This window comes from Carettochelys insculpta, chromosome 23, assembly GCF_033958435.1.
Source record: "Carettochelys insculpta isolate YL-2023 chromosome 23, ASM3395843v1, whole genome shotgun sequence".
NCBI classification, from domain to species: domain Eukaryota; kingdom Metazoa; phylum Chordata; order Testudines; family Carettochelyidae; genus Carettochelys; species Carettochelys insculpta.
In genome coordinates, this window is record NC_134159.1 from 12,059,483 (window position 1) to 12,087,243 (window position 27,761).

Here is a 27,761-nt window from a genome sequence, read left to right on the forward strand (position 1 = left end):
CAACTGGCATCCGCCCACTCTCCTGTGCTGTGTAGGGAATGAACAGGACCAGGAGGAAATGGGAACCAGCAGCTGCCCAGCTCAGCCGCTGCTTCAGGGCCTGAGCTCCTCCAGCAGCAGTTGGCTGCCAAGGGTGCAGGGTACTTGTGCTGGCAGCTGGCCCTCAGCTTTCTCCTGGGAACCCCAGAGTCCCTAACCTGAGAGAAGGGGCTTGTCCCATCTCCCCTGCAGAGCCAAAAGACTTGGCTGGCAGCATACACCCTGGGCTGCCTGTAGTCCGTGACACGGTGCCAGCTCTGGCCCACCTCCGTGGAGCAGCTGTTGCCCTCATGGCCACCACTGTGGGCCAGGTAGCAAGCAGTGCTAGCCTGACCCAGAGCAGAGGCAAACGGGGCATATGCCAAGCTGCCATTCAGGCAGCCGGCACGCTCACAAGATGAGCAGGGTGTGAAGCAAAGTGGGAACAGTAGGCAGGGCCTGGCGACCTCAGCCTTGCAGCAGCTCCAGGTCTGAACAAGGCCTGTGCTAGAGCCAGCCCCCAGGATGGGCCTGTGAGTCCAAACTAAGGAATAAAGCAACAGCCGGCATGTGCACCGGGCAGCCTGAGGAGGAGGAAGGGGAGACAGGGCAACGGTCTAAGCAAGCGGCAGAAGGGGAGCTGCAGGGGGAGGAGAGATCAGCAATTCAGACAACCCCTTAGGCTTATTCACATGGAAACTCTAGCTAGAAAATGAGCCAGCAGCCTGGCTGAGCTGGACTGCGCGGGCAGAGGCCAATGAGACGGTTCTGGCTCATCCCAGCCCTACTGGTGACCCTTCTGATACAATAAAAAGTAATAAAAAAATAATAAACCCCCTAGATTATGTGCACAAACGGGACTTTTATGCTGTTTCATGCACCACGTTTCCTTAGCACCATTGCTTTCCCGAGCCCAATGACAATGCGAGTCTACCGCAGCGTTCCGCGGGGTGGGACGCCGTGGCCTGGCCTGGAGACAGTGCAGATGGGCCCTGTGCATCTGCCATGGCGTGCGCTGTCTGGCCTTAGCAGCCTCCGCAGCTTCTGGCGCAGGAGGTCGCCACCGTCTGGCAGAGGCCGCTGGTGGCCAGCACGCCGCATTTGGAGAACTTGTCGCGGCACAGGTCAGCTGTCGGGGGGCGGGGGGGGAGGCAAAGAACCGGCCATGAGGGAACAGGGCAAAGCTTGGGCTGGGGTGACCGGTGTTGGCCCGGGACAGGAACGGCTGCAGTGGAGCCAAACAACTCCCCAGCTGTCTCCCACGCTCTGCCCACGCGGAGGGACAGGCCCATTGGCCCAGCTGCACCTCGCTGGGCAGGAGCGGGGCCAGCCCGTCTGGAGGGCTTAGTGAGTGGCTGCTCACCCGGCACCTGCTATGCTCTGCCGGCCCGGCCCCGCTGGCTGGCGGGTGGAGAGCCTGGTCCCCCCTGCACACGGGCCCCAGAGGGTGACAGGCCAAGCCCCCCCACCCCCGACCTCCCTGTGGGCCCTACAGCCAGCGGCGCCATCCCCCATGCATGGGCCGAGCCCTGGTGTGGCTGCGGCTGCGCGGCGGGCGGCTCACCTCGGAGCAGCTCCTCGTGGGCGCAGACGGTGCGGATGCAGATCTCCTTGTTAATGACGTAGACCCGCCGAAGGCTGAGGGGGCGAGAGAGAGGCAGGCCTGAGGCACAAGGTGGGGGGCTGGCGCCCAGAGCCCGGGGGAGGGGCTCTGTGGGCCCGGCCCGCACTTGTGTCACCGTGACCTGTGTGTACACAAGGCACAGGGCAAGGGCTTGTGGGAAGGTGCTGGAGGACCTGCAGCTCGCTGGGCTGGCGTGGTTTAGCCTGGGGGGAGCCGCACAAGCGCGTGGCTCTCCAGGGAGGGGCACGCAAGCGCTGCTGGCTAATGCTCCCCTCCTCCGGGGGTTGCAGGCGTGTGCACAAGGCGCGTGCGGACAATTGGCACAACACGCCGCACAAGTGCCGTCCAATGTCGCGCCACAGCTGGGGGCAGCTCCCAGGCCGGTTTGTCCCCCTACCCCTGGGCGCATGCCAGGCAGGCCTCTGCTTGCCTTCACCGGCTACAAACCGGGGCCAGCTTGGGAGCGGCTCCTGGGCCAAACCAGGGCCAGGCCCTCCAGCCTGCCCACGTCCCGCTGGCCACTCACCTGTAGAAGCAGATCTCGTTCAGGCACTGCTTGCAGGGCTTGTGGACCGAGTAGAGCCTGGTGCAGGGATACTGCTCCTCTCGGCAGTCTGCGCGGGGAGAGACCAGAGAGCGTGGGGCTCGGCTCTAGCACAACGGTATGTGGCCGGCTGCCCCAGGGCTGTTAGGGGCTCCTGTGAGGGTCTAGGGCTAAGGGGCATTTGGCCTGGGGGCGGGGGGGGGGCAGCTTTTCATCCACCTGTGGCCAGTCTCCACCCTGCAGGTTGCACTCCTGTCCCAGAGCCTTGACGCTCCCGGCTCCTGGCACCAAGGGCTGATTTGCCCACATGCCCCTGTGGCGCCCAGGTGAGGGGCATTCAGGGAATCTGTGTGCACTGAGCCTGCCCCCCAGCACTGGCTCCACAGTTCCCATTGGCCGCTGTGTGGCCTGGCACAGCTGCCTCAGGGTGGGCCATGCAGCGCAGCCTGGAGCCTGGGCAGGGAGCCTTCTTTAGCTCTGCTGCACCACTGAGCAGGAATCAGCCGAGCTGTTGCCTAGCCAGCCCCTGTAGCCTGCACCACTGCCTGCACCCCCAACTCTCTGCCCCCGCCAGCTCCGAGCCCCTGCCTGTATCCAAACTCCCTCAGACCCCACACGCCCACCTCCACCCCCTGCCCCATCCCTGGGCCCACCCCAGACCCCCACCTCCCCATCTGCAGCAGCATCCCACCTGCACCCAAACCCAGGCCTCAGCTTCGAGCCCGCTCCTGCACCCCAACCCCGCTCTCAGGGAGCCCACAAAACCTAATAGCTCAGGGGCCTGCCAGAGAGTTAATCTGGCCCCGCTGCAGACAGCAAAACTCAGCAGCTGCTGCTCCACCCTACAGGTCTTAATCCCCCTGGCCACAACTGTGCAGTGCACAGCTCATGGGGCAAGTGGCCAGTCAGGAAAGAGAAGGCCTGGGGTTAACAGGCCCCTCAACTTCATTTAAGGTCCCCTGACCAGCAGGCTTGCACTAGCTGCTGGATGAGCCTGACTGGCGCTCCAGTCTGGGGCCATGGCAGGCTGGGGTAAATTGCCAGGGGGATAAGGATCTTGGGGTGGGGGGGGTGGGAAGGGGGGATGCCAGGCACATGCCAGTGCTGACTCAGCCCTTCCTCAGCCTCAAAGTTAACGATGGAGTCGTAATTTCCTGTCCCGTAGGATCCCGAAGAACTGTATCCATGTGCCCAGGCAGTGCTTGAACGAGGAGTGACATGCAGCCACTTCTGGGGTGGAACAGCACAATAGTTTAACCCCCGCCGCCCCTGCCAGCGAAAGCTTAGGGCAGAAAGTGAAGAACTTTATCACCTATTAAAACTGGATGCGGGGGTTAGAGAGTGTGTCAGGGAAGGAGAATTTAGTTACTGGAGCTGGACAAGCCCTTTCCTTTTGTGATGAGCGCTGTGGAATCATTGCTGAGCACAAGTGGCCAGGACCTTAGCTTTGGAGGGCACCTCCAAAGCACAACAGTGCCCGCCCCTTGCAGGGGCATTGATCCGGCTGAGGAAGGGGCTAGCCCCTCGGCGGCCTGAATTCAGGCCCTTGCTCAACTTGCACGCTCAGCTCGGGGGAACCAGGCCTGCAGCCAGTATGAGAGGGCAGGGGCTCCACAAGACCTGCTCCTGAGGGCTGTGCAGATCAAACCCCTGCTGCAAAGAGCAAACAAACTGAAAGCTCTGTAGTGCATGGGCCTGGAGGGGACTCGGCCCTTGGCAGGAGAGCGGCAGATAACACCTCTGGTGCTGCCAGCAGCCCGTGATGCGATGCGGCCAGCCTGCAGTTCCTGGAAAGCGGGGCCCCCAGGCAGGACTCCGGCGTTCCACCCCTGCAGACCAGCACCACGTGAGCGCGTTTTTTCCCTTCTCCAGCTCCCCGCTGGGGGGAGGGGGAGCAAGCAGGAAAAATGCAGTTTCTCGCCTGCGTGGGGACGTCACCCTGCGGGCAGTGACGCAGAGCAGGAGCCCCCTGTGCACGCCTGGCGGGCTCCCTGCAGCTGGCCTGGGGCACAGGCACTGCGCCGCCACCTCCCCCCCTTCCTGCAACCAGCTGCATGTGCTGAGCTCCGAAACACGGCGACAAGAGAGGTCTGACTTCCAAAGCTCTGCCCAGGGTCCCACAAGGACAGGCCCACCCCCAGCGGCTCAGTGCTCCCAGCGGTGGAACCAGCAGGGACAAGCCAAACGATGGGTCACTAGAGGGTTGGCCAGAGTGAGAACCTGCCCCCCCCCCCGCATCCAGGCCTGGCTCCCCTCTCCTGGTGCTGTGAGCTGGCGCATGGGGGTTGCAGCTCCACTGGGCTAGCATGAAGGAAGGTGGCAGGGCCAAACTGGAGTCAGTGGCATTTCAAGGTGGAGCACAGGGTCCTGTCCCAGGCACCACATTGCAATGTCCAGCCTGAGGACAGGGCGCAGCCTTGCAGGGCCGGAATCGCCACTGCTGCGTAACAGAGGGGCTGGCTCACTCGCTAGCCCCACATTCTCCTCTGCCCAGAGCTCCAGCACTGGGTGCTGCCCCCCTACCCATACCGATCCAAGCCCTAAACCAAAAGCAGAGCGGGCTGGAGCCTGGTGGGGGGCGGGGGAGAGAGACGGACACTCAATGGGGCTTTAATGGCAGATGGCGCTGCAGGGAGAGTTACCTGAGGGCCAACCCTCCTCTGCCCCATGCCTGAAGCTGCTCGTGATGGGGAGGGAGAAAGGCGGATTAAGGAAGAAAAAGTGCAAGTCCAAGGGAGGGAAAGAGCAAGAGAAATGCTGCAAAATGTAACCGGAGTCGGTTGTAGCCTGCAGGGCTCTGCTCATGGCAAACCAAGGGGGACGCTGGGCTTTCTCGGGGAGCAGGGGCCGCGCAGTGCAGGGTCCTGAAGCTGCTGCCCAACATCTCAGGGCAACCTGCGCTCCTGGGAGAAGCACTGCTACGTCAGCCAGGCTGGTCCCGGCCATGCAGGCTGCAGGGCTGGTGCAAGGGGAGAACGAACGCCTTGTCCCATCATGTATTCTGCTTGTTAATCGCAGGTTCCCTCTGACTCAGGGCAGCCTGGCAGAGATCACGACGTCCTGCACCACGATCGGGGAGTCCCGCACCACGATCAGGGATTCCCGCACCACAACTGGGGCTCCCCACACTGTGGGCAGATCTCAGGAGAGACGTTTGCAATCAGTCACTGGCAGCTTTAAGGAGTCACAGGCAGAGGAGCCTCATTAGTCCCCAGCTGAGTCTCTGGTAGAGATGCTCAGTTTAAAGCATTTGCTGCCCAACACCGTCAAGGCTACAAATCCCTCCAGGCAGCCCTGCCAGGTGGGGAGCGTCTCATCCCACCTCCCAGCCGCCACGTGTCTATCACCTCCTACCTCAGGCTGGCAGCAGGGATGGGGGGGTGGGAAATCAGTGCCTGGCTCCTCTCTCCCAGCTCAAGTGAGCAGCTTTTTCCACCTCCTTTCACATTGCAAACTGGCCTCCAGCAGGGCCTCCACCCAGCCCCTTTTAGAGCCAACTTCAGACATGTGGCCTCTCCCCCCGCCCCCGAGTCGCCCTGTGGTCCGGAGAAGAGCAAGGGCCGGTGGGGCTTACCCAGAGGTCCAGGTTCTGTGGGTTCAGTCTCAAGAAACTCTGAAGGGGAAAGACAATAGGTGGAATTGAGAAGCCAGCAGGCTGCAAGCTGATACAAGCAGTGCTCCTGCCTCGGACGAACTGATCCTCACAACACCCTGCCAGGCCATTATGCCCACTGCACAGATGGGAAACTGAGGCCCTAAGAAGCCAAGTGACTTGCTCAGGGTCATGCAGGGAGGCTGTGGCAGAGCACACAGGTCTGCCAAGTCCCAGGCCGGGGCACTAACCACTGGGGAAGCCTCCCTATCTTGGAGCAATGTTACAGTCCAGCAGAACACCACGTGTCCTGGTCATTGTTAGTACTGTGTTTGCTCTGACAGTGGGCAGCTCAGCTCCTCAGCCAGCGTACGGCTACTGTAGGCCCTTCCCCATTTCCACCAGTGGAGGACGTGGGCCCACCACCCCCTCCGTCAGGCGTGCTGACGGCTCCGCATCGCACCTGGGGTTGGCGCTGGGATGGTCTCCTGCTGGGTCTGCTGCTGGGACTGATACTGGAACTGCTCTTCCGGAGTGCGCTGGGTGAAATCTGCGACAGAGAACAAGCCTGGTCCAGTCACGCTCACTGGGCACCACCACCCCCCCACCCCAGCCCAGCAGCACCAGAGACCCGGCGCTCTCCCTCCCCAGAGCGTTTAGCTGGTCAGGCCTCCTCCCCAGGTTTAGACAGTCATGGCTGCTGTTTAAACGGGTTTGAAAACACCCTCCCTCCCCAGCCCTGACAACCAGGAACAAAATCCTCTTTTTAAAGTGCCTTAAACTGGGACAGGATCCCTGAGTGCCGGCGCGGGTCGGCCCCGGGGCAGGGATGTGTGGTTCAGCCACGTGGGCAGAGCAGCTGCTCCAAAGCCTCATGTTCATAACCTTTGCAGGCTTGCTTGCCTCTCCCCTCTTCCCCATTTTCATTACAAGCCATCGGAGACGCACTGCCAAAGGTGCCAACCTGCTTAGGATCATGGCGGGCGACCAGCAGGTCTGCCCCTCAAATGTGGGAGCAGCCTATGGAAACCAGCACTCTGATGACAACGGGGACACCGAGATGGGAGTAAGGATGAGGCTGCAGGTCAGCAGATCAGAACAAAGACAGCAGGCCTAGGCAGTGAAGAGAGAGAGCTCAATGGGTTGAGCATTGGCCTGCTAAACCCAGGGTTAGGCGCTCAACCCTTGAGGGGGCCATGGAGAGCAAAAAAAGAGAGGGATGGTGCTGGGCCTCGCCAAGGGGTTGTGGGGACTGGACTTTGTGACCTTCTGAGGTCCCTTCCAGCTCTCTGGCTTTGGCCAAAACTTCAAAATGGCCATCCAAACAGCCATTTGGCTGATTACTAATGAGGTGCTGAATGGAGTGGTTTTGCCTCTCAGCAGAGGGGAATAAGGGGATTCTGAAAAGTGCAGGGTCCTTTCAAAAAGGACCCCCGTGTAGCTGCGCTGAGCCACAAGCATTCAATAGCAGCACTTTTGAAGCACTGTGGCTGGAAGCATCCTAATGCTAACAAGGTGGTGCATATTCAATTCAGTGCCTCATTAGTAATCTTGGAACTGGCCATTTACATGGCCATTGCCAAGTGCGACCACAGCCCATGAGATGTGTATCTCCCTTTCAAAGGCTGACAATGCTGTTGGCTAAGGGCCTCTCTTTATTCATGTGATAGAGACAGCTCAGGGTGGGCCTTTGCATCCCCCTCCGTTTCTTCCGCAATCCAGCCAGGAAGCATCAATGCAACAGAGTAACTGGGGCAATGCATTGCATCATAAACCCCACGGAACTAAACCTTCCCTGCAAGAGCCAGGCAAACGGGGGCCAGGGTGGGAAGGGTAGAATTCATAGTCCCAGCCACACACGAGGATGCAGCCTGCAGTGCTGTGCCCAACACGGCCGCTGAGAAGAGCAGGCACGTGCTGAGCAAACGCACTTACCTTGATAGTCGTAGTAATCTTGAGTGTCTGAAAAAAAAACCAAGCACAGAGAAATGTCTCATCGGGGGAACAGCAACAGTGGGCGGGAGATGGGCACGAACGGTTCTTGTTCTCCTCGTGTGAAGCCGGGCTCACGCACTCAGCGCGGGTGCGGCTGTATCTCGCCCGGGATGCTGATCCCCCAAGCAGTGGGGCTGACTGTCATGGCAGGCCCCGGGGCTAGGTGGGAGGGGGCCCTGGCTCCGTGCCCACATACAGGGGCAGGGGCAAGGTACCAAAGGGGCAGGGCCTAGGGCTATCAGCCTTCAGCACCGTGCGAATCGTGGTGCTGGCCCCTCTCTCCAGAGCTCTGCGGTTGAGCACAGCGGCAATGTCACAGCACTTCAAAGTGAATCAGGACAATTGCCCCCTTTGCACACCGCCCCCCCCCCCCAGTGGGCCTGGCCTGAGGGCCATGCAATGCCAGGTGTCGGCACTGGACAAGAAGTCCACTCTGAAGCTTACAGGTCTCAGAGTTGCCGATCACTCAAGTCAATGAGCCATGTAACGGATCAGCATTTGGTGTCGGGGGGGGGGGGGGGGGGACCCCCAAAGCATAAGCTCCCCCCGCCCCGCAGCAGTATGGGAAGAGCCAGTGTGAGAGAGGCAACAGTAGGACAACATTTCCCAAGGGGACTAGTGCCTGAGCCAGCCGCCGTGCAGAAGCCCAGGCTGCCCAGGTCAGGCATCCTGGAAGCCACTGCAAGTTGGGCCACTAATCATTCTGGAACCCTTTGGCTCTTCTGCCCCTCTCCGGGGGAACATACGAGCCCAGTTGTGTTTTTCCCAGATCAGCTCAAACAATAAGCCCAGCGGCCTGGACAGATACGCCAGCGCAGTAAACATACCACCACTGTGTGGCAAGGAGCAGCGGGCTAAGGAGCAAGCTCTGTTTAATTCAGCGACAGTTCCTGGGGAGCGCTGGCAAATCTTCCCCTGGCCAAGGCTGGCAGGGAGTGAGCTCAGTTCTTGGGAGCAGTTTAGCACAACAGACCCCATCGCCCTAGAGCGGCGGTGGAATTGTCGTCCCTAGAGGTGTTTACGTCCCGGCTTGACAAAGCCCTGGCTGGGCTGATGTAGTTGGGGTTGACCCTGCTTTGGGCAGGGGGGCTGGACTCAGTGACCTCCTGAGGTCCCTTCCAGCCCCAGGATTCTATGATTCGAGGTTGGGTGCTATCCCGCAAAACTCATTTCCCTGAAATCTCACGAGCGATTCTGAACAGGGGACACAGCAACGTGCATCAGCCGAACGTCTCTTAACAGCATAACTCAGCCCGCCAGCTGGGAACGGGCCGGTTACTGCACTCGGGAGAACCCTGAATCACCCGACCTTCTCTATCAGCAAGAGGGCACATCGGTTGGAGACAGAACAAGGAGCAAATGGTCTCCAGTTGCAGTGGAGAACAGAGACAACATGTGGGAGGGGGTGTGCAGGGGGTCAAATGCACCTCCAGGTGTCAGCTCCCCCCCTGCACTCACCCGACCACACCCCACCTCTCTCCCGGAGCAGCGCGGCCTGAGAGCCATATGAGCTTCCTGCCCTTGGGCTGTGCTGCTCCAAGGAGTGGAGGGGGCAGAGAAGAGGACCTGCCCCCACCATCTCTGGAAGTAGCTTGGCACTTCTTCAGAAGAGGTGGGCAGGGGTGGAGCAGGAACATGTGTCCAGTGTCCCCCACAGTCCTCACAGTAGCTGCCTCTCATGGGGCGAGGTCTAGGCTGGGTATTAGGAAAAAATTACTTCCCCAGGAGGGCGGTGAAGCACTGGAATGTGTTGCCGAGAGAGGTGGTGGAATCTCCATCCCAAAAGGTGTTTACATCCCAGGTTGACAAAGCCCAGGCTGGGATGATTTAGTTGGGGCTGATCCTGCTTTGGGCAGGGGGCCGGACTCAACTGTCTCCTGAGGTCCCTTCCAACCTTAATCTTCTATGTCTGTGCTTCTTGCTTGGTTCTTTTTTTCCCTGAGCCCCTTATTACCAGGGAGACAGCGGCAAACCTGGCCCAGTCTCATCTCCCGCGCTGACATGGGCCAGGAGGCCTCTTCCAGTTCTGCATTCCTCTAGGTCAGAAGAGTTCACTGAAGTGCCTCAGCAGTTACCGAGACGAGACGGGACAGGTTGGGGGAAGTTTAATGGAGGGACGTCTATGAGCTGTACATACCGAAGGGGGCAAAAGGGAAGGAAAGTCAGAAAGGGGAGGTTTCAACCGGCTCCCAGGAAAGAACCCTTGCGGGTGATGAGAGCAGTAAGGTGGAGAAGCCGTCTCATGGGTCATGGACAGAGCGCACGTGTGTGCAGGGCTGGGGTGGGAGGAGGGGAGAGGTACATGCACCGAAGCCACCGGGCCCTCCCGCCACTCACCTAACTGAGGGTCGTACTGGGAATACTGCAGCTGGTCGGGATAGGGGGGTCCTTCAAGGTCGTACTGCCCCTGGGCCAGAAGCGCTGCTGGGAAACACACAGAGAAAGCTGCAGTGGTTTAAGGAATGAGCAAAGCCCTTAACCCTTTCAGGACTGCCCCGTCTCCACTTGTGCGTGGTGCAGAGTGAGCACAGGGACGCTGTCCCCGGGACGGACGTGTCAAAGGGGAGCTGACGGCCAGAGATTTGTGTGTCCAAGCCCCCCAGCCGCCATGGGAGGGCCCCAAACCGCTGGCAGAGGAACGCTCTTGGCAATTGCTCACTGGTGTCCACCCGCCTGGTCGCAGAACCATCCCCACAGGCTCAAACCTGGGACCTCTGGGGTGCAGTGCAGGAGCTGCTGGTTTGAGCTCAAAGCCAGCTGGCTCTCTGCTAAGGCTTTCTCTCTGGGTTACACTCCCACCAGGGGCAGCCCTGGGCTGAACCAGATACCGCAGCAAGGCAGGGCAGGGTTGGCTCACAGGCCAGCCAGCACAGCTCCTGGCGCAGCATGGCTAGCCACTGCTCCTCAGGGCCTCGCAGAATGGCTCTGGCCCCCAGTGAGAGTACAGCCCCAGCTGGGCAGACTGCCCCGGTCAGGGTTCGGCAGGGCCTCCTGGGGGGGCAGGAATTCACAGGACAGGTTTGCACAGTGCTGGTCACAGCTGGAGCCAGGCAGTGTGTCTGATTCAGTTACTTGTCCCACGATGGCTGTACAGCAGCAGCCTCCGCTAGCGCAAGCCAAACAGTGCAGCAGTGACCCATGGGCTGTCCAGAACCAGAGCTACCCGGGACCGTAGGCTCCATCTCCACACACACCAGCCCTGCAATTCCGAGCCAAGCAGAAGCACCAGCTACACTAGTGCACGGGCAGGAATTACTGCCCCCCGGAGAGGGACTCACGGGGTCCCGGGCTCAGCTCTGAATCGATGCACTGTCCTGCCTCGGCCCTCCTCCTCACTGCACGTGGGAACCTGACAAGGGCTCAGCTTAGCCGAGAGCAGGAACATTTAGAACTAACTGTGACCCAGCACCTCTTGGCTGATGCATCCAGCTCTGGATGGCAGCACTGGGCTGCATGCTACCCAGAGGCAACGCAAACGCCTGCAGAGAGCATGAAGAGCGCTAGGTCCGGAAACCAGCACGGGAACGATCTCCAGCACAGGGCAGGCCTGCAAAGCAAGGGAACCCGCTGGCTTTACACTCTCCATTTCTACATAGGTAAGTCCGGCGCGTTGAGCTGGCTGGCAGCTCGGTAACACTCTTGTAAAGCACAATGCAGGACGTGTATTAGAAACAGGGCCCCACGGAGCGTCTCCTCATTCTTTGTCCAGACTGGCAGCCCAGTGGATTTATATGTGGCTGGGACCAAAGCTCAATGCGCCCACCTGGGCTGAGCATCCGACCATGCAAGATGTGGCCATGTGAAGTCCTCTACTCTGGATGTGCAAGTTTGTGATGCCCCCTGAACCCCTGGAACACCGATGGGGCACCCCCGAAATCACAGTGCTTCCGGGACTCACGCCCGCCAGCCTGCTCAGCCACTGCAGATGGAATGGGGAGACGTCAAGGCCTTTGCAAAGGGAGCAGGAAACTGAGACAAGTTTCCCTCCTCTGGAAGGACCTGGCTAACAAAGGGCTCCTCCCAGAGGTCAGGGAAGAGGGCAATGAGCTGCACGAGGCAAATCACTGCTCACCACCCCAGCTGCCTCCTGGCCAGCCACAGGCCTGGTTGTGGGGTTGGGAAACCCCAGAGCCCCTTAGTACTCGCAGGGCAGCCTGGCGATTCCTGCAGGGCCGGCTCGTCCCTGTCGCACTCACACGCCTTGAACGAGCCTGGGCCGAACGGCCAGTGCACTCACTAGGTGCTGCTCTTTCCTTGTCTGTAAGGGACAGACCTGGGTGTAAACCCCTAGTGATGGCTGGATCCTCGCTGGCCAGCTGCCCACACACCAGTGGTGAGCACCCTGGCGGGGGTGTGGCTGAGGACGGAGGTGAGCGTGCAAGGCTGGTGGCTGGGCAAAGCTGCGGTGTGCAGGGCCAGCAGCTCCCCCTGCAGGTCCGTCAGTGCAGTGCAGCCCCTGCAGTGCACCACCCTGGGACCTGCCCTTTCCACCCGCACTGGCTGCCTGCCGGGGGGCCGGTGAGGGTGGGCAGGCAGTGGCTGCTTACATGCTGCCTCAGTCGCCCTTCACACGCTTCCCCTCTCCCGGCTGTGCCCCAGCAGGGTTCGTCCTGCTGCCAGTGCCGAGAGGACGGCCAGCTCGCCCACAGCCTGGCTGGAGGGCTCCTTCCTTCCCCACTGCCCTGGCTGGGCTGGCGCTCAGGGCAGCCGGGGTGCTGGCGGGAGGAGCCCAGCCCATGCAGGCAGGTCTCTCCATCCCTTGGCTCAGCCCTGGAGCCCGGAGGGGTGGGGGGAGTGATTTCCAGCCTGTTTGCACCTCAACTCCGCAGGCTCTGCAGCAGCCCCCAGGCAGGGGCTTAGCACCTTCTTCACATGCTGCCCCATCCTAAGGCTCCAGCTGCTCTATCCTCTAGGCACCCTCCTCGGCTCAGCCCCCCCTCCCCAGCCGGCTTTGCTGAAGTCTCTGCAGCATGGGTCCCTGGGCTCTGGTGCACAAGGCAGTCTCAGGCCTTAGCACCCTCCTGCCCACGGTGGCTGGGGGCCGGGAGGCAGCTGGGTTATGCCAGAGACCAGTGGCAGCTTGGAGGTGTTACCTGCCCTTCCACACTGTGCAGGCAGGCAGGGACAAGCTGCTTCTAGCCGACGTGGGCAGGGGAAGACGACCTCTGCTGAAACACAGGCCAGGTCATCCTACCGCCCACTCCCGCCCCCCAGGGCTGGGAACAGTTCCCCTCCTGCAAGTGCGCTAGGTACCAGGAGAGGGGGTCTGTCCTGGCACCCAGCCAGGCATGGGCAGGGCGGGTTGGGTTGGTTTGGTCAGTCACCCCCATCTAAGGCAGCCACATCTCCCATTCCCAAATACGGGACAGGGAGCTAGAGGGGCAGCTCCTTCTGGCTCCACCAAGCCCTGGGGAGCTGGGAAGGAGGCAGCAGCCACCGGCCCTCCCCCTGAACCTCAGAAAGCAGCAGACTGCAGCAGCTGCCGAGGCTGCCCCCATTTCCCAGAGGCTCAGGGAAGTGACTCCTGCCTGCAGAGCTGCTGGCAGAAAAGGTCAGCAGGGGAGGGCCCAGATCTGGGACAATTCATCCCTTTTAAAAAATAAGCCTTTAAGGTGCCCCCAGTACAGGACTGTCCTGCCCAATACGGGACAGATGGTCACCTTACCCCCCCCCCCCCCCGTCCCGTGTGAGGCAGGTGTACGGGAACGTGGGGCTGTGAAGGTAAAGGTCAGCTGGCCACCCCAAAGCCCCCAGCTGCGCGGTCTTGCTCTGGAACCAAAACAGGATGTTAATTTGATCATTTGTACTCGACTTCAACCCTTGTACGCCGCGTGGAGCACAGGTCGTCTGCAAGCCTCCTCCCCTTCGCTGTCTCAGGCCAGACCGTCTAGCTGACCTCAGGAGTACCCCAGTTGCTGTCCTTCAAGCTCAGGTCTGGTTCATTGCCACCGAGCCTGCTTGAAGTCAAGGAATTTTAACCAGCTGGCCCATATTCAGCATAGTCGTCCTATTTATCTGCACCACAGAAGACGCACCCCTGGCCTTCCCAAGTACACACACTTCATCCCTCTGAACACAAAGAGGATGCTGCTCAGCGCGGCTGTCACGGATCATCTCAGTCAATTTAGCCTTTGTTAAATGAGCCATTTTGGGGGAAATTCTGCCCCCTCACTGCAGGCACAACTCTGCCAGCAGCAGCTACAGCCCCAGTGAAGACAGGTTTCAGGGGCCAACTGTATTTCCCCCACCCTGTTGCGTAGAGCAGCCAGATTCAGATGACACCATGCTCATGCAAGCATGGGGGAGATGCACCAGTCGGATTTCCCAGCAAAAGCACATGCTAGAACCGGTCAAAACTGTTTTGTCACAAGACTTCCAAGGCCAGAAATCCCAATTCATCACCCTGGATGCCAGAGGAAGGTAGCAGTTTTGACAACATCTTGACAGAGTTTTCACAGGTCCGGGATGGAATTGCTGGCCAGAGAAAGGTCCCAGCTGGCACAACGCCCTTCTCCCAGTATGTGGGAGAGGGAAAATTCCAACAACGCTCAGGTATCCCAACATGCAACGGGACCATTTTTAAAATCTCACCAATTTTTGTGGGATGGTAAAACCATTTCCACCCCAGCTCCAGCGCGCACACACGCACACACACACACACACACACACACAGAGCCTTAAAGGGATACCACCTGAAAACCCACATGCTTTCCCAAACTCTGCTTTAGGCTTCTTTGCATTGCTCAGTGTCACTGGCTCTCAGGTGAAGGCATGGGGTTGTAATGTTCAGGCTGCAAATGCTGTTAGGGAGTGGGGGAAGGTCCCTCCGCAGGAAAACAAGCCCAGAATACAAGGAAGCAATGAGATGATGGGGAGAAATGTCTCTAGCGAGCTCTGATTTTTGCAGAAAGTTTTTCTTACAAAACTTTCATTTGGGACCTAAACCAATCTGCCAGGTCCCTTTAACGGCAACACAGTGCACTGAGAGCACCCCACAAGCAACTTTGGAGACTCAGGGGAGCTGGATTCTATCCCTGCCTCGGCCTCTGCTGGGTGAACCTGGCCAGGTCATGCCCACGCTCTGTGCCTCAGCTTCCCCATCTGTAAAGTAGGGAGAATGATCCTGACTTCCTCTTTCAGCTACTAAGATCTGCTGCTAGAAAGTGCCAGGGTTTGCTAACAACACATTTTAAAAGCACGGTGTGGGCAGGACAAGAAGTATTAGTTCACAGAATCACAGTAACATACAGCTGGAACAGGTCACCAAGTTCTGCTCCCACTCCTGAGGCAGGACCAAGTACACCCCACCCATCCAGGACAGATGTGTGTTCAACCTGCTCTAAAAAAATCTCCAGGTACAGGGATTCCACAGCCTCTCTAGAGAACCTGCTCCAGGGCATCTTTGTCCTCATAAACTAGAAAACTTTTCTGTAGGTGGGGAGCCTTGGCTGCACTAGGGTTAAAAGCCACTTAGCTAAAGGTTTTAACTAATACATTTAAACCCTCCTTCCCCTCCCCAACACACCTTTATCCTAGACACACACTGTCTGTACATGACAGAGTCTTCCTGAGAGCAGAGACTGTGCCTTTGACGTGTGATGCGTCTGATTCACCAGCTGAGATGTTTCAGCAGGTTTCGCCCATTTAATGATCTTCGGCTGTTATTGGCAACGGCCAGTTCAGGGCTGGAGAAGCATGAGGACAAAATGACAACATTGCCAATTCTTGTGATGCTGGATTTAAAAAAAAATCCCCAGCTTCTGACATCACCTGAATATGTAAGAATCTCAACATTCATTTAAACAAACCATTTCCAGCATATGGTATGGAAAAAAGCACGCAAATACTAACCAAGTACATCCAAAAGGCACAAAACCAGAAGGGAAGGGTGAAAAGCACCTTCCCAACATGTATTTTCTTAATTCTCACCATTTTTAAGCAAATCTCATGACTTTTGGAGCTGGATTCATGGTTTTTGAACACTCAGGATAGTGGATTCTGAAGCTACAACCTACCTTATAGCTGCTGTGTCTAGCATAGGGCTGGCGTTGGTTGGTACCAGTGTTTCCTTAACTGACAGGCACATGAATTGCTGCTGTCTTTGATAAACATTCTAAGAGATGAACCATCCGCCTGTTCTGAAGGATGGGCCTTTGCAAAGGGGTCTGACCACGCATGCCTAGGGCACACGCTGGTCACAGCCTAAGATTCCACAAAAGCTCAGAAAGTCCCCTGCTCTCTACTGGTGAAAATCACACACAGAGAAGGGGCCAGAATTCAGCTGTCCTTGGAAACGCCTTTGCTCCCAGCTGCACGGCTGTGTCAGCCGCACCCAGCCAAGGGGTCAAGTTTTGAATCTTGCAGCTGCAATTGGCTGGAGATGATCACAACCTGAGCTCTGCTTTGCTGGAGTCCTCCAGAGACAAGGGCCGAGGGTGTAATGGAGGTTAACTGGAGGCCTTATGAGTCAGGGTTGCCCATGAATGTGCACCTCCTTAACTGGGGTCAAGAGGAGGTTGATCATTAGTGAAGCGAACTGCTTTCTGGGGAGATGGGCAGAAGACACATGCATGAAACCACTTGTTCCCCACAGCTCATGTAGCCAAAGTCTGACTTCTTGATTCCTCTCATGCAATTCCTGTACCCCAAGATGGGATTCCAGAATCAGCCCAGGAAAACACAGTTTTACAAACAACAAGAATTCAATGACAGGCAACGGGCTGTGAAACATCACGAACACGGGGAGGTGATGGCAGCCCTGGTGGAAGCAGCACTCGATCGCTGCACTCAGGTCAATGGATTTGCACTGGATCTAGCGCAGACTTCGGACTCCAGACTTTCCTCACGTCAGAACTGGCCAGTAAACCCACGTGACCTGAAGTGTGTTTTCAAGGCCCAACCTTGCACGTCCACACAGGGTTGGAGACGTTCCACCAGGCAGCCAGGACACAGCAGAAGTTGGCAAACAAGCTACTGAAAGGCCCAGGCTGCAGGTGCAGCTGCATTGCAAAGAAAAAAAGCCCTGGTTGCAAATCCTAGAGCCTGGGACACATGCGGCTCAGAGGCTGTGGGGCTAAAAACAGCCATGTAGACATTCAGGCGTGGGAGGAGCCTGCGCTCTGAGGCCTGCTGAGGTGGAAGGGTTTCAGAGCCAGGGTTCCAGCCCGAATGAGACCGTCTACGTGGCTAGTGTTGTGCTGGGCTCTGAGACTGATGCCATGGGCTTTTCCTGGCAGTGGAAACCTACCCTGAGAGAAAGGAGGGCCCCTGACAGGGATGGAGGTGGCTGGGGCTTATTACAAACTCTGCCCTCAGTCTCCTACCTGACGCTGAGCAAACCCCTACCTCCCCAGGCCTCAGTCCCACCAGCTGCAGAATGGGTGCAGCAAGATTTCCTTTTTCCTGACCTAGTTTGTTTGCAAACTCTGGAGCCAGGGGCTGCGCAGCTGCTAACGCAATGGGGACCTGATTTCAGGATGCTCCTGGCATTGAAACACCCCCCATTTCCCTTCGAGGGGACACATGGCCTTGGCAACAAGGTAACCCTCTGGAGAACACAACCTGTTTCAGACCCAGAGAAATGCACTGTTCCCTGCCTGCCTGTGGGGGCTGAGTGCAGAAGCTCCAGGGCTGAGGGGCAACAGGGGACCTATCCGATTTTGCTGAACAAAGACACAGAGAACCAGCCGCTGCTTCGCCCTGGGCACCGGCGGTTATGTCTCACGCTTGTCATCCTCAGCAGAGTTCTCTCCCTGCTCCATCTCCTCCCGGATTGTCTGCCCATGTGGTCACATCCCTCCCAGCTCCAATTGCCTGGCCAGGGCTCCTGCCACCAGCTGAGACATGGGGCAGGATGGGCCACCTCTGAGCAGCATCTTCTCCTTCCCTCCCCTGGCAAAACGACAGAAGAGCTGGGAGATGAGGAAGGCCTCAGCAAATGGCCGTCATGCCAGGGGTCTGCTCGACAACGCTGCAAATCGAGCTCAGCCTGCCAGGTGCTGAGCACCTCCCCTCCCCGACTGCAGAAATCAGGGGGTGCTGGGTCCTCGCCACACAACTGCCGCACTGCAACTGGCTGGGCCTGGGACAACTGGGGTTCAACGGCCTCCCAAGGAGAAGTCTTGCTGTAGCCACCGCCATGTGACATTAGGAAGCCTCCAGGAGCCGGAAGGACACGGACCCTTTCTGCGCCCTGTCTGCTCCGTTCCCACCCCCCACATGCCTCCTCCTCTGCTCCCCCGTCCCTCCCTGTCCACCGCCCATGTACGGATGCTCCGGTCTCGCTTGCCCCCGCCCCCACGCCGGTAACAGTCGTCACATGTTTGTTACCCTCTGTGCAGAGCAGCTTGGCCTGAAGGTCTCCTGCCTCCAGGCTCCCTGGTTCATTGACTCTGCTGGTTTGCACTGAGGCCTTTGCCAGCACTCAGAGTTTCTAACGAATTCCTCTGGATCCTGCACACTTTCTCCGCTCCCCTCGCCCCCTCGCGGCTGCATGCGCGGAACACAGGGGTCCCCTTTTATATCTGGGCCTTCATTCAAGCAGCACCTCAGAGAGGGGCCGGGACCGGCAGCCTCTTTGCTGCCCGGACCAGAGACATGCACCTAAACTCACTGAGCCGCTGCCGTCCCCCTGCCCTGCTCTGGGGATGGAGGCCCTACAGCCTCGTTAATTTCCCACACAAGTCCCCACTCCACAATGCCACCATCTCCCTGGCGCCCCCACCCTCCCAGCAGGGCCAAGGGCACCAGCTCGCTCCCAGCACGGCTAGGGAGTGGGGAAGAGCCACCATCACATCCCACAGACAGGGAGACTGAGGCCCCCAGAGTCGAAGTGATGTCTGTGGCCGCTAGACTAGACTGTCCTTGGTTCCTTTTTTTTTGTCTGTTCCCTCCTGAAGCCCCATTGGTGGAGGCAGCCCAGTCCCTCCCCTGGACCTGCCTCCTGCTCTTGGCTTTCTACTTGCTGCCTCGCCCCCGCCCCGCCCCTGACCCCACCGGGTTCAAGTCCTCTCCCCTGCTGAACAACCTGCCCCTCCAGGCCCACTTCTGGGAGGCCGAGCAGTGACTCTTCCAGTCGCGGGAGGGGCACCAGAGCTGCGGGAGCTGAAAACCCACCCGCCCCCGGCGACCCGCTCAGGCAGCGCTTCGTACGCCACAGCGGGCTCAGAAGCTCTCTGCACCTCCCGCTCTGGGTGGGGGCAGCAGTGCCCAGGTAGGTGGCGCTCCCATCCTGAGTCAGAGCAGGTCACTGGGGAGCTGGGACGCCTGGCGCTCACCTGGCAGACACAGCAGGATGAGACAGGCGGCTCTCATGGTCGCGGGGCAGCGGGGAGGACGGAGCAGTGCAGGAGGTAGCTGGTGAGCTTTGGGAAGTCTGGAAAAGAAGAAACCGGGAGAAGGGATGAGCAGGCAGCGCTGGACGGCCTCCCAGCCGCGTCACCCCAGGGACAAGTGCTAGGTGCCTTCTGGGGTTCCTGCTGAGATGTCAAAGGGCCATTCTGCACCCTCCTTGGCTGACGGGCTCTGGACGGCCATGTCAGACCGCTGAATGGCTTCTGCAGGCCAAGCTCCAGGCTCTCCCACGTGGAAAGGCTGGGAGTTAACCCCTGAGAACACTGGCCTGCCCTGCGCCACCTCCCAGATGTGGGTCTCAAAGCCACATGATAAAACACTCACAAAGCCTCAACTGCCCCCCTTGGAGGGTGTCAGTCATCATCCGCCCCTCCCACAAAGGGCCACTGGGGTGTTGAGCATATAAGTGACTTAACTGGGAGGGCTCAAAGTGAGCCAGTGGCAGAGTAGAACCAGGAAACCCTGTGTCCTACCCCCTCCCCCAATCTGCTGCGTTAGCTGCAAGACCATCCCTTCCTCCTCACCAGCCGCCCCTCCACGTGCTTGTCCCCGGCCAAAAACCAGCTTTTTTTAACACAGTCTTCTGGCCTATCTACCTTAATGGGCCCATGACCCCACCCAGGCACGCTGAGGCCGACCCTTCCTGACAGAAGGCGCGCGCATTCTCTGTGCAGATGGCAGGAAGCCGTGTCCAAATGCTCTTCTCTGAGGTTGAACAAGAGACATCAAGTACAGAGAGAATGGCACTGCCCACTCTCCTACCTGCTGCGTCCTCAGTGCCTGTGGCTAGAGCGGGCGTGTTGCCAGCTGTGATGCTGATGTGCTGCGTGACCTCGGAGAACCTCCAGGCCTCAGTTTCCCCAACAGTGAAGTGAGGCTAATGTTCCTAACCTTGCTCTGTTAAGCATTTTGAGCTCAGCAGACGGAAGTTCCCCATGGCTGCGTCTACACGTGCACGCTACTTCGAAGTAGCGGCAGTAACTTCGAAATAGCGCCCGTCACGTCTACACGTGTTGGGCGCTATTTCGAAGTTGAAATCGACGTTAGGCGGCGAGACGTCGAAGTCGCTAACCCCATGAGGGGATGGGAATAGCGCCCTACTTCGACGTTCAACATCGAAGTAGGGACGTGTAGACGATCCGCGTCCCGCAACATTGAAATAGCGGGGTCCTCCATGGCGGCCATCAGCTGGGGGGTTGAGAGATACTCTCTCTCCAGCCCTTGCGGGGCTCTGTGGTCACCGTGGGCAGCAGCCCTTAGCCCAGGGCTTCTGGCTGCTGCTGCTGCAGCTGGGGGTCCGTGCTGCATATACAGGGTCTGCAACTAGTTGTTGGCTCTGTGTATCTTGCACTGTTTAATGAAAGTGTGTCTGGGAGGGGCCCTTTAAGGGAGCGACTTGCTGTTGAGTCCGCCCCGTGACCCTGTCTGCAGCTGTGCCTGGCTCCCTTATTTCGATGTGTGCTACTTTGCCGTGTAGACGTTCCCTCGCTGTGCCTATTTCGATGTTGGGCTGAGCAACGTCGAAGTTGAACATCGACGTTGCCAGCCCTGGAGGACGTGTAGACGTTATTCATCGAAATAGCCTATTTCGATGTCGCAACATCGAAATAAGCTATTTCAAAGTTGGGTGCACGTGTAGACGTAGCCCATAAGAGCTACCCGACGACATTTAGCCGTTGCTCTTTCAGAGCAACTGCAGGTGAACATGAGATGTTGCTGTAACTTGGGGGTTTTATGGATGGGGATGGCTGGGCCACACTCAGAAAACCATCATCCAGCACAGTCTGTCCAGCTCTCCCCTGGAACCCGCGAGGAAAAGGCAGAAGAGGAAGACCTGAGTCAACGTGGAGAAGATCTACTGAGATTGAAGGACAACAGCTGGGGCACTCCTGGAGTCAGCTACAAGTTCTGTCCCGAGACACAGTGAAGTGCAGGAGACATGAAGACGACCTGTGCTCCACCTGGAGTACGAGGGCTTAAGTCAAAGTCAAGCAGCTGAACATGATGGATTTTATTGTTCTAGGACAACACAGCAGTGACAACTGCTGGTCGGGTGTAGGTTGGATATTAGGAAAAACTGCTTCCCCAGGAGGGTGGTGAAGCACTGGAATGCGTTGCCTGGAGAGGTGGTGGAATCTTCATCCCTACAGGTTTGTAAGTTCTGGCTTGACAAGGTCCTGGCTGGGATGACTTCGTTGCAGTTGATCCTGCTTGAAGCAGGGGGCTGGACGCAATGATCTCCTGAGGTCCCTTCCAGCCCTAGGATTCCACGGTTCTATGATTTTATGATTACGCAGCAGACAGCAGCTGTCACCAACTGACCAACACACCTTCATGGTGATCCAAACCACACCCTCTGCTAGCAGTCTGTGACACCAAACCCTACACAAACGCGCCTTTCTTCCCGGGCACCTCGAAACAGCCTGACACTGCAAACGGCTGAAGCAGGGATGAGACACCACTCGTGGGGATGGGGATGGGCCAAACCAGAGTGGCACTGTGGTCCTGTGCACTAGGTCTTGATATCCTACATTACTCTACATCCTACATCTCCAATAGATAGGGTTGATCCTGCTTTGGGCAGGGGGCTGGACTCAATGACCTCCCGAGGTCCCTTCCAGCCCAAGGATTCCATGATCCCTTGGTTTGGGAGCCCTTTGCAAATTCCTTTAACTGGGATATGGGCTTGGGAGTCAAAGCAGGGCAGGCGTATAAAATGCAGGACTGCCAGGAGGGTCTGTTCTTGGCTTGCCCAAAACCCACCCACCTGCCCTCCCAGTTTGGGGACCTATGCATATTTCTGCCACCATTCCACACTCTTGTCTCATACCATGCCATAATAAACCGGCTTCAAGCGTCGCACCCAACGATGTGCTCAGCCCTGGCCTGCAACACCCTACTCAGAGGCTGCCGTGCAGCGCTGCCTCCAAATGATGCAAGAAGTGATACAGCTAAACTCCTTCCACAAGCAACCGGGGCTGGAGTTGAAACCAGGTTCTCCAGCATGATCCAGGCAGTACCAGCAGCTGCTTTCCGTCAAGTGCTCAGCAGCTCATGCGCAGCGATAACCCCATGCAGAGGGCAGACTGTTCCCAATTAAAATCCAGAGTCAGCCTCTTCCCAGCGGGTGATGGAAGTTTCTGGAGGGCAAGCCCAGCCCGGCTAAGTGAGAACACATGCGGAGCTCATTTTCCAAAGGTCGCTTGACACAGGCACGTACTTCCCCTTGTTCTCACTGTAGCCACCCAGGCTAAACAGCTGGCTGAAGCTGAGTCAGCCGAGTGGCTGGCAGCTCTGAAATCTCCCCCAGTGCATCTTGCTGGGGGAGGCGAGTGGGTGGCGGGGAGCTAATCATCTCCTGGCAGAAGCCCATCACAGAGGAGCATCTGTGATCTCTGATGCAGTTTGCACCAGGAGGGTCTGTGAGCAGCTTCAGAGCCACCAGCTCTCCCTGCACCCCAGGGCAGGGATAGAGGATCTCAGTCCAGCTCCTCGTGGGGCTGGTGTCTGTATCATAAAGGCACCACCACTGAGACCAGCACTTATCACCCTCCCACCAGCAGCCTCAGCAGCCAATGAAGGGCCATGGGAGACTAAATTCTCCTCCAGGCCCTAGAGAGGGTCTCTGAGGGGCTGAACAGAAGCACAGGGCAGAGCAGGAGGAGGGCAGCAGGAAGCTTGTTCTACTGCTATCCTGTGATCTCTCTCCTGCGGCTAAACAGAGGCTTTCAGTCCTGTCAGTCCAGCACTGCTCACTTGCTGCTGCTACTACCAGGCCCTCGCTGGGCTCAGTGTCCCAGCGTGCTTGGTGTGGTACATATACCCAGTGACCCTACCGTCCAAGACAGAAAGGCTGTGAGAATGATGATCCCCATAGTACTGCAGGGGGCACTGAAGCACAGAGAGATGGGGGGGGGGACTTACCCAAGGTCACTTGGGGGGGAAGGACACCCAGATCTCCCAAATCCCAGCCCAGTGCTTTCCTTTGAGCCCTTCCCGCTGCCCCCCGCCAGCTTCACATAAAGTCTTTCAATGGCTCAGCAAAGAAATGACCTTAACGCCAAGCAAGGGCAAACTTACTCCATCTTCCTCCTCCGCACCCCTGGGGGAGGCAGGAGTAGGTGAGGACCGGATCTAGAAGCACAAGAGACTCATCTGCAGGGACCTCAGGGCGAGAATGTGATTTTGCTTGACAGCAACAGGCCTCTTCCCACCAGAGGGGTGACCATGACCAGGGCTGGTAACGCCTACCAACGAATGCTTCGCCTGACTTTACTCCGCGGTTCCTTTTCTCTCCATCTGGCACACCAGGATGGGCGGGAGCCAGGAAATGTCCGATGGGGACGCCGTGGAAGCGTGACATCACTGGATTTCAAGAGGACCATTGCAACCACCAGCCTAGGTGTGCACCAAGTCTTACGTCAAGTGAGCCAGGAGAGGTGTCTAACGAGAGCCGGAGATGCACTGAACCCGTCTATGCAGCTGCTAGGTGTGTATCATTTTTCTTGGGGGAGGTGTCAGTATTGGCTCTGTGCTTGTCTCTGAACTTTTAGTTTCTGGGAGACCACACTGGGAGGTGTGGCGAAAGGGTTCCTAGTCAGGTGAAGCCGCACTCAACAGAGAAAGGGCCTTATCAGATTCCAGTCCACATCGGAAGAGTCTGGCTGTGGACTGTAACCCAGGAGACAGGCAACGGCTGTTTACCTAAAAAGGACACAGACAGCTCACCTGTTCACGTGACGGGCTCCATCTCAGCCCTGCTTCCACACAGGGAGGAACAATGGAATTCCCTCCTCATGGGCAAAGGTATGAAGGGGGCTCTGAGGTGCTGCCAGCTCTGGCTTCAGCCCAGCTCATCACTTCAGGAGCAACTCTGCTCTGAACCAAGCCCAGACGGACTCCTGATCCGCCCTAAGAAAGGATGTAACCCTTAGACTTGTAAGATAGCAGCTTATCCCACCACTGCTGCAAGCCTGCGTCAAGACCTTTGTGAGTGAGGTATGTAATTCGATTGCTTTAATGACTTTACTCACGCTATTCTTTCTAGCTGGTTCTAGACAGGCCACTTCTGAAGTGGCATGCTAATACACAGAGTGAAAGATGCTAATGAGGTGCGGATGCAAATTTCCCATGCCTCATTAGCATAACGTCACATGATTTGGAGTCCGGAAGACCGTTCTTCTGGACTCCAAAACACCGTGTAGAAGCGCAGCCCCTTCCGCCCGAAAATTTTTGGGACGAAGGGGCCTCCAGAAGGAGGACTTCCTTCCAAGAGGTCCCCCGGGGCCACACTTCTGCACGGCATTTTGGAGTCCGAAAGAATGGTCTTCCAGACTCCAAATCACATGACATAATGCTAATGAGGCAAGAGGAATTTGCATCCATGCCTCATTAGCATCTTTCGAAGGAAGTGGCCTGTGTAGAAACGGCCTCTTTCTTTTTATTAATAAACCTTTAGATTTGAGATTCTAAAGGCTTAGCCCAGCGTGCTCCTTTGGGTAAGATCTGAGGTATACATTGACCTGGGAATGTGGCTGGTCCTTTGGGACTAGAAGAGCCTGTTTGGATTTGGTGAGATTGGTCTACATAACCTTTTATCTGCGTGAGGCGGGATACAGGTTGCGGCACAAGGGATGCTGGAGCGTCTGAGGGAATTGCTTGTGTGGCTTCTTGCTGCCCAGTGTGGCAGTAGAAGTGCTCTGTGTGGCTGGTTTGGTGTGCCTTGCAGCAGAGTCTTGGGTTGTTAGTAGCCCAATTTTAAGCCATTTGTCCGGATTTGCCCTCTCAGCAGTGCCTGGAGAACCTGCCACTATTACAGAAGGCACCACGGATGGTGCCCACCATGGAGGGCAGTTACAGAAGTGATTCTAGGCAGCAGCATCCTCAACAGAGGGCAGAACCAGGCGATACCCCTGAGTGCATCTTGAGGTACCTCTAGAGATGGCCTCCCACTTGATCCAAAACCTCAAGCCACAGTCAGTACTGACAGACAAGCCCTGCCCTGGCTTCCCAATGTTCATCCTAATGCCTGGCTCTCCTTGCTCTTGCCACAGAGCAACTTGCTGAAAAACAGGAACTGGTTCATCACTGTCCTCACACATTCATTAGTACTTTACTATTGACGTGCTTGAGAACTCTTGTCCCTCCCACCGAAATGCAGCCCCCTTTTGGCGGGAACGTCCCGACTGTGCGAGGGGGTGCAGCAAAGAGGCCTGGGGAACCATTTGATGGGCAATGGGGGGTCTAGATTAAAGATGCTTTTCTTTGGACAGTGGCGCTTCCCACGGCAAATTTCAACTTTGAAGCATAAAAACTGAATAGCCAAAAACATTTCAGTTCCTGACTGCCGCTGCTGGCCTCCGGGGAGCTGGGGCTCAGATGGCTCATCTGTCCCTATTTTCAGCTACAGGCAGGTTCCTACACCTCCTAGGCTACACCATGATGGCTCAGCAAGAAAGCTGACAGTGGTGCATCACGGGAGAGGATAAGGGTGTGGGAATATAATGGCAGCAAGAGCCCAAACAACTACAATTCCCATGAGGCAGTGTGGCAGCATCCCGTTATCATCATCTACAGGTTGGGGGTGGAAGTTTTTTTATTTGTTTGTTTCTCCCCAGAAAAAATTCAAGGTTTTCTACGACAATGAATTCAGGTCCAAGGACAATCATCATACAGTAAACTCATATCTGGCAACCACGGGATTGGGAGGTTGCCAGATATTCAAATTTGCTTCTTAAAAGAGAGGTGGCTGGGGATCCCCGGCAAAAAGGGAGGAAATCCTGACAGCCCTGCATGTGGGAGCTGGCTGGAGCATGGACCCCCACCAGCAATTCCATCCCCAGGGAGCAGGCGAGGGTGCAGGGCTCCCTGTGGCTGGGAGCTGGCTGTGTCCAGGGGCTCTGCCAGTAGGCACGGGCCGCGGGGCTAGGAGCCAGCTGGCATGGGGTAACGCCAGCAGCCAGCCATCACAGGACTGGGAGCCAGCAGGCCTGGACCACGTGAGAACATAGGGAGTCGGCACAAGAATGCTGATAGTCAGGGCTGGGAGCTGGCCAATGCGGGGGAACACTGGGGCGCAGGGTTCTGCTGGCAGCAGGAGTCCAGGGAACACCAGCTGTCAGGACTGGGAGCCGGCTGGTTTGGGGAAACTCCGAGGCTGGGAGCTGACTAGGGTGGGGGAAAGCCAGTACCCCCGGGGCACAGGGAAACTCTGCCGGGGAGGGAGCTCCACTGCTGGGGAGCAGAGCTCTGCTGGGGCCAGGGGAACCCTGGCAGACCAGGGGCTGAGAACTGGCAGCTTCAGCCCTGGCTCCGGGGGCAGCCCCAACCAGGAGAACCCAGGGCAGAACCAGCAGGAGATGATGCCGGTTAACTGAGGTTCCGGTCGAACAAATGCCCAATAAGAGGGAGTTTAGTGTAGCACAGCACAAGAAGAGAAGAAAACAACACCCCACCATCACTGCACCGAAACCAAAGGTGCAGAAAGTACAGTAATTGCCCCAAAAGAAATTGGAGCAGCTGCGCGGAGCTTGCTAGGGAATTATCCTCCAGTGCCCAAGGCGTGAAGGACGTACACAAACCCTGATATCAGAGAAACAACTTAACTGGACATGTCACTTTTGCAAGAAACTTTTTTGGAAAAATTTCCTAAAGGCCCCTCCCAGACAGCAGCATTTTAAACTATCTACCAGGATTACCATAGCTGCACAGCATGAGGGCGGTAACTCCATTAGTCTGTATCTTTGAGAAGAACAAGATGTCCTGTGGTACCTTATAGACTAACAGATATTTTGGAGCATAAGCTTCTGTGGGCAAAGACCCGCTTCATCAGATGCATCTGCACAGGACACTCCAGCGAGCAAGCGACAGTTTCCGACAGGTCTCCAATAAAAATCTGTGAAGCCAGGACCAGCTGCGGAAGCGCTGTCTGCCTTGCAGAATTAAAACACGCACCAAAACAATTTAGGATTTGGGGATGAATCCAAAGACATTGCCTGATTTTTTTCCACAGAGAACAGTGCATTCGAATATACCTGCACAGCAGAAACATTTCAGAGACTCTGGCTACCCAGTTGGGTTTGCACTCTGGAGCTGAAAATAGCCATGTAGGTGTTCTGGCTTGGGCTGCAGCTTGGGCTCTGAAACCCATATCCAGCCTGGGGCTACTCCCATCCCAAGGCTGCAGGCCTGGCCACTGAAACTTGCTGCTGCTGGGGCCTTTGTCTGCTGCGTAGCTGCACCCTTTTTTGTCCCAGGCTGGAACAATCAGTCTTGGACACGAGATTCTGTAAGGAAAGGACTAGCGTAATTCCTTCCAGTTCATTAAAAATACTGTACCTTAAGTGGCCTTCACATTGGAGTCCAAATAAATTTGATGACACCAGGGTGAAGGGAGGTTAAGGAAAAAGCCTGGATTGTATTCCTGGCTGTATGGGCAAGTCCCTTTTGCACTCCTGTGCCTCAGTTTCCCCATTTGTTATAATTGGGTAATGATTCTTTCCTCCTCTAGCTAACATCAGCCCCGTTATCAGCATATGAAGCTTATTTCCAAACCCGCCGCTGGGCCCAGCGCTGCTAACCTGTGCTCAGCCTGCACAGCCATTACTTCAAATGCTTTTTTTTTTTTATAAAATGGG

The 27,761-nt window shown here is 57.3% G+C and overlaps 1 protein-coding gene across 2 annotated transcripts in view; it reads right to left on the bottom strand.

The window, feature by feature from the left end:
* Positions 1-1,009: 1,009 nt before the first annotated feature.
* MFAP2 (microfibril associated protein 2) overlaps positions 1,010-27,761 on the bottom strand; it is a 32,992-nt gene continuing 6,240 nt past the window's right edge. Inside the window, exons 2-9 of one of the 2 annotated variants that reach the window (XM_074976008.1) lie at positions 19,050-19,147; positions 10,111-10,194; positions 7,714-7,740; positions 6,242-6,328; positions 5,761-5,799; positions 2,169-2,256; positions 1,583-1,656; positions 1,010-1,147 (exon numbers count right to left, since the gene is read on the bottom strand). In XM_074976008.1, the coding sequence (XP_074832109.1) occupies positions 1,044-1,147; positions 1,583-1,656; positions 2,169-2,256; positions 5,761-5,799; positions 6,242-6,328; positions 7,714-7,740; positions 10,111-10,194; positions 19,050-19,086 (540 nt within the window). In that variant the 5' untranslated portion in view covers positions 19,087-19,147 and the 3' untranslated portion in view covers positions 1,010-1,043. Of the gene's footprint in view, positions 1,148-1,582; positions 1,657-2,168; positions 2,257-5,760; positions 5,800-6,241; positions 6,329-7,713; positions 7,741-10,110; positions 10,198-19,049; positions 19,148-27,761 lie in introns of both variants that reach the window. The other variant, XM_074976007.1, reaches the window with a different exon arrangement.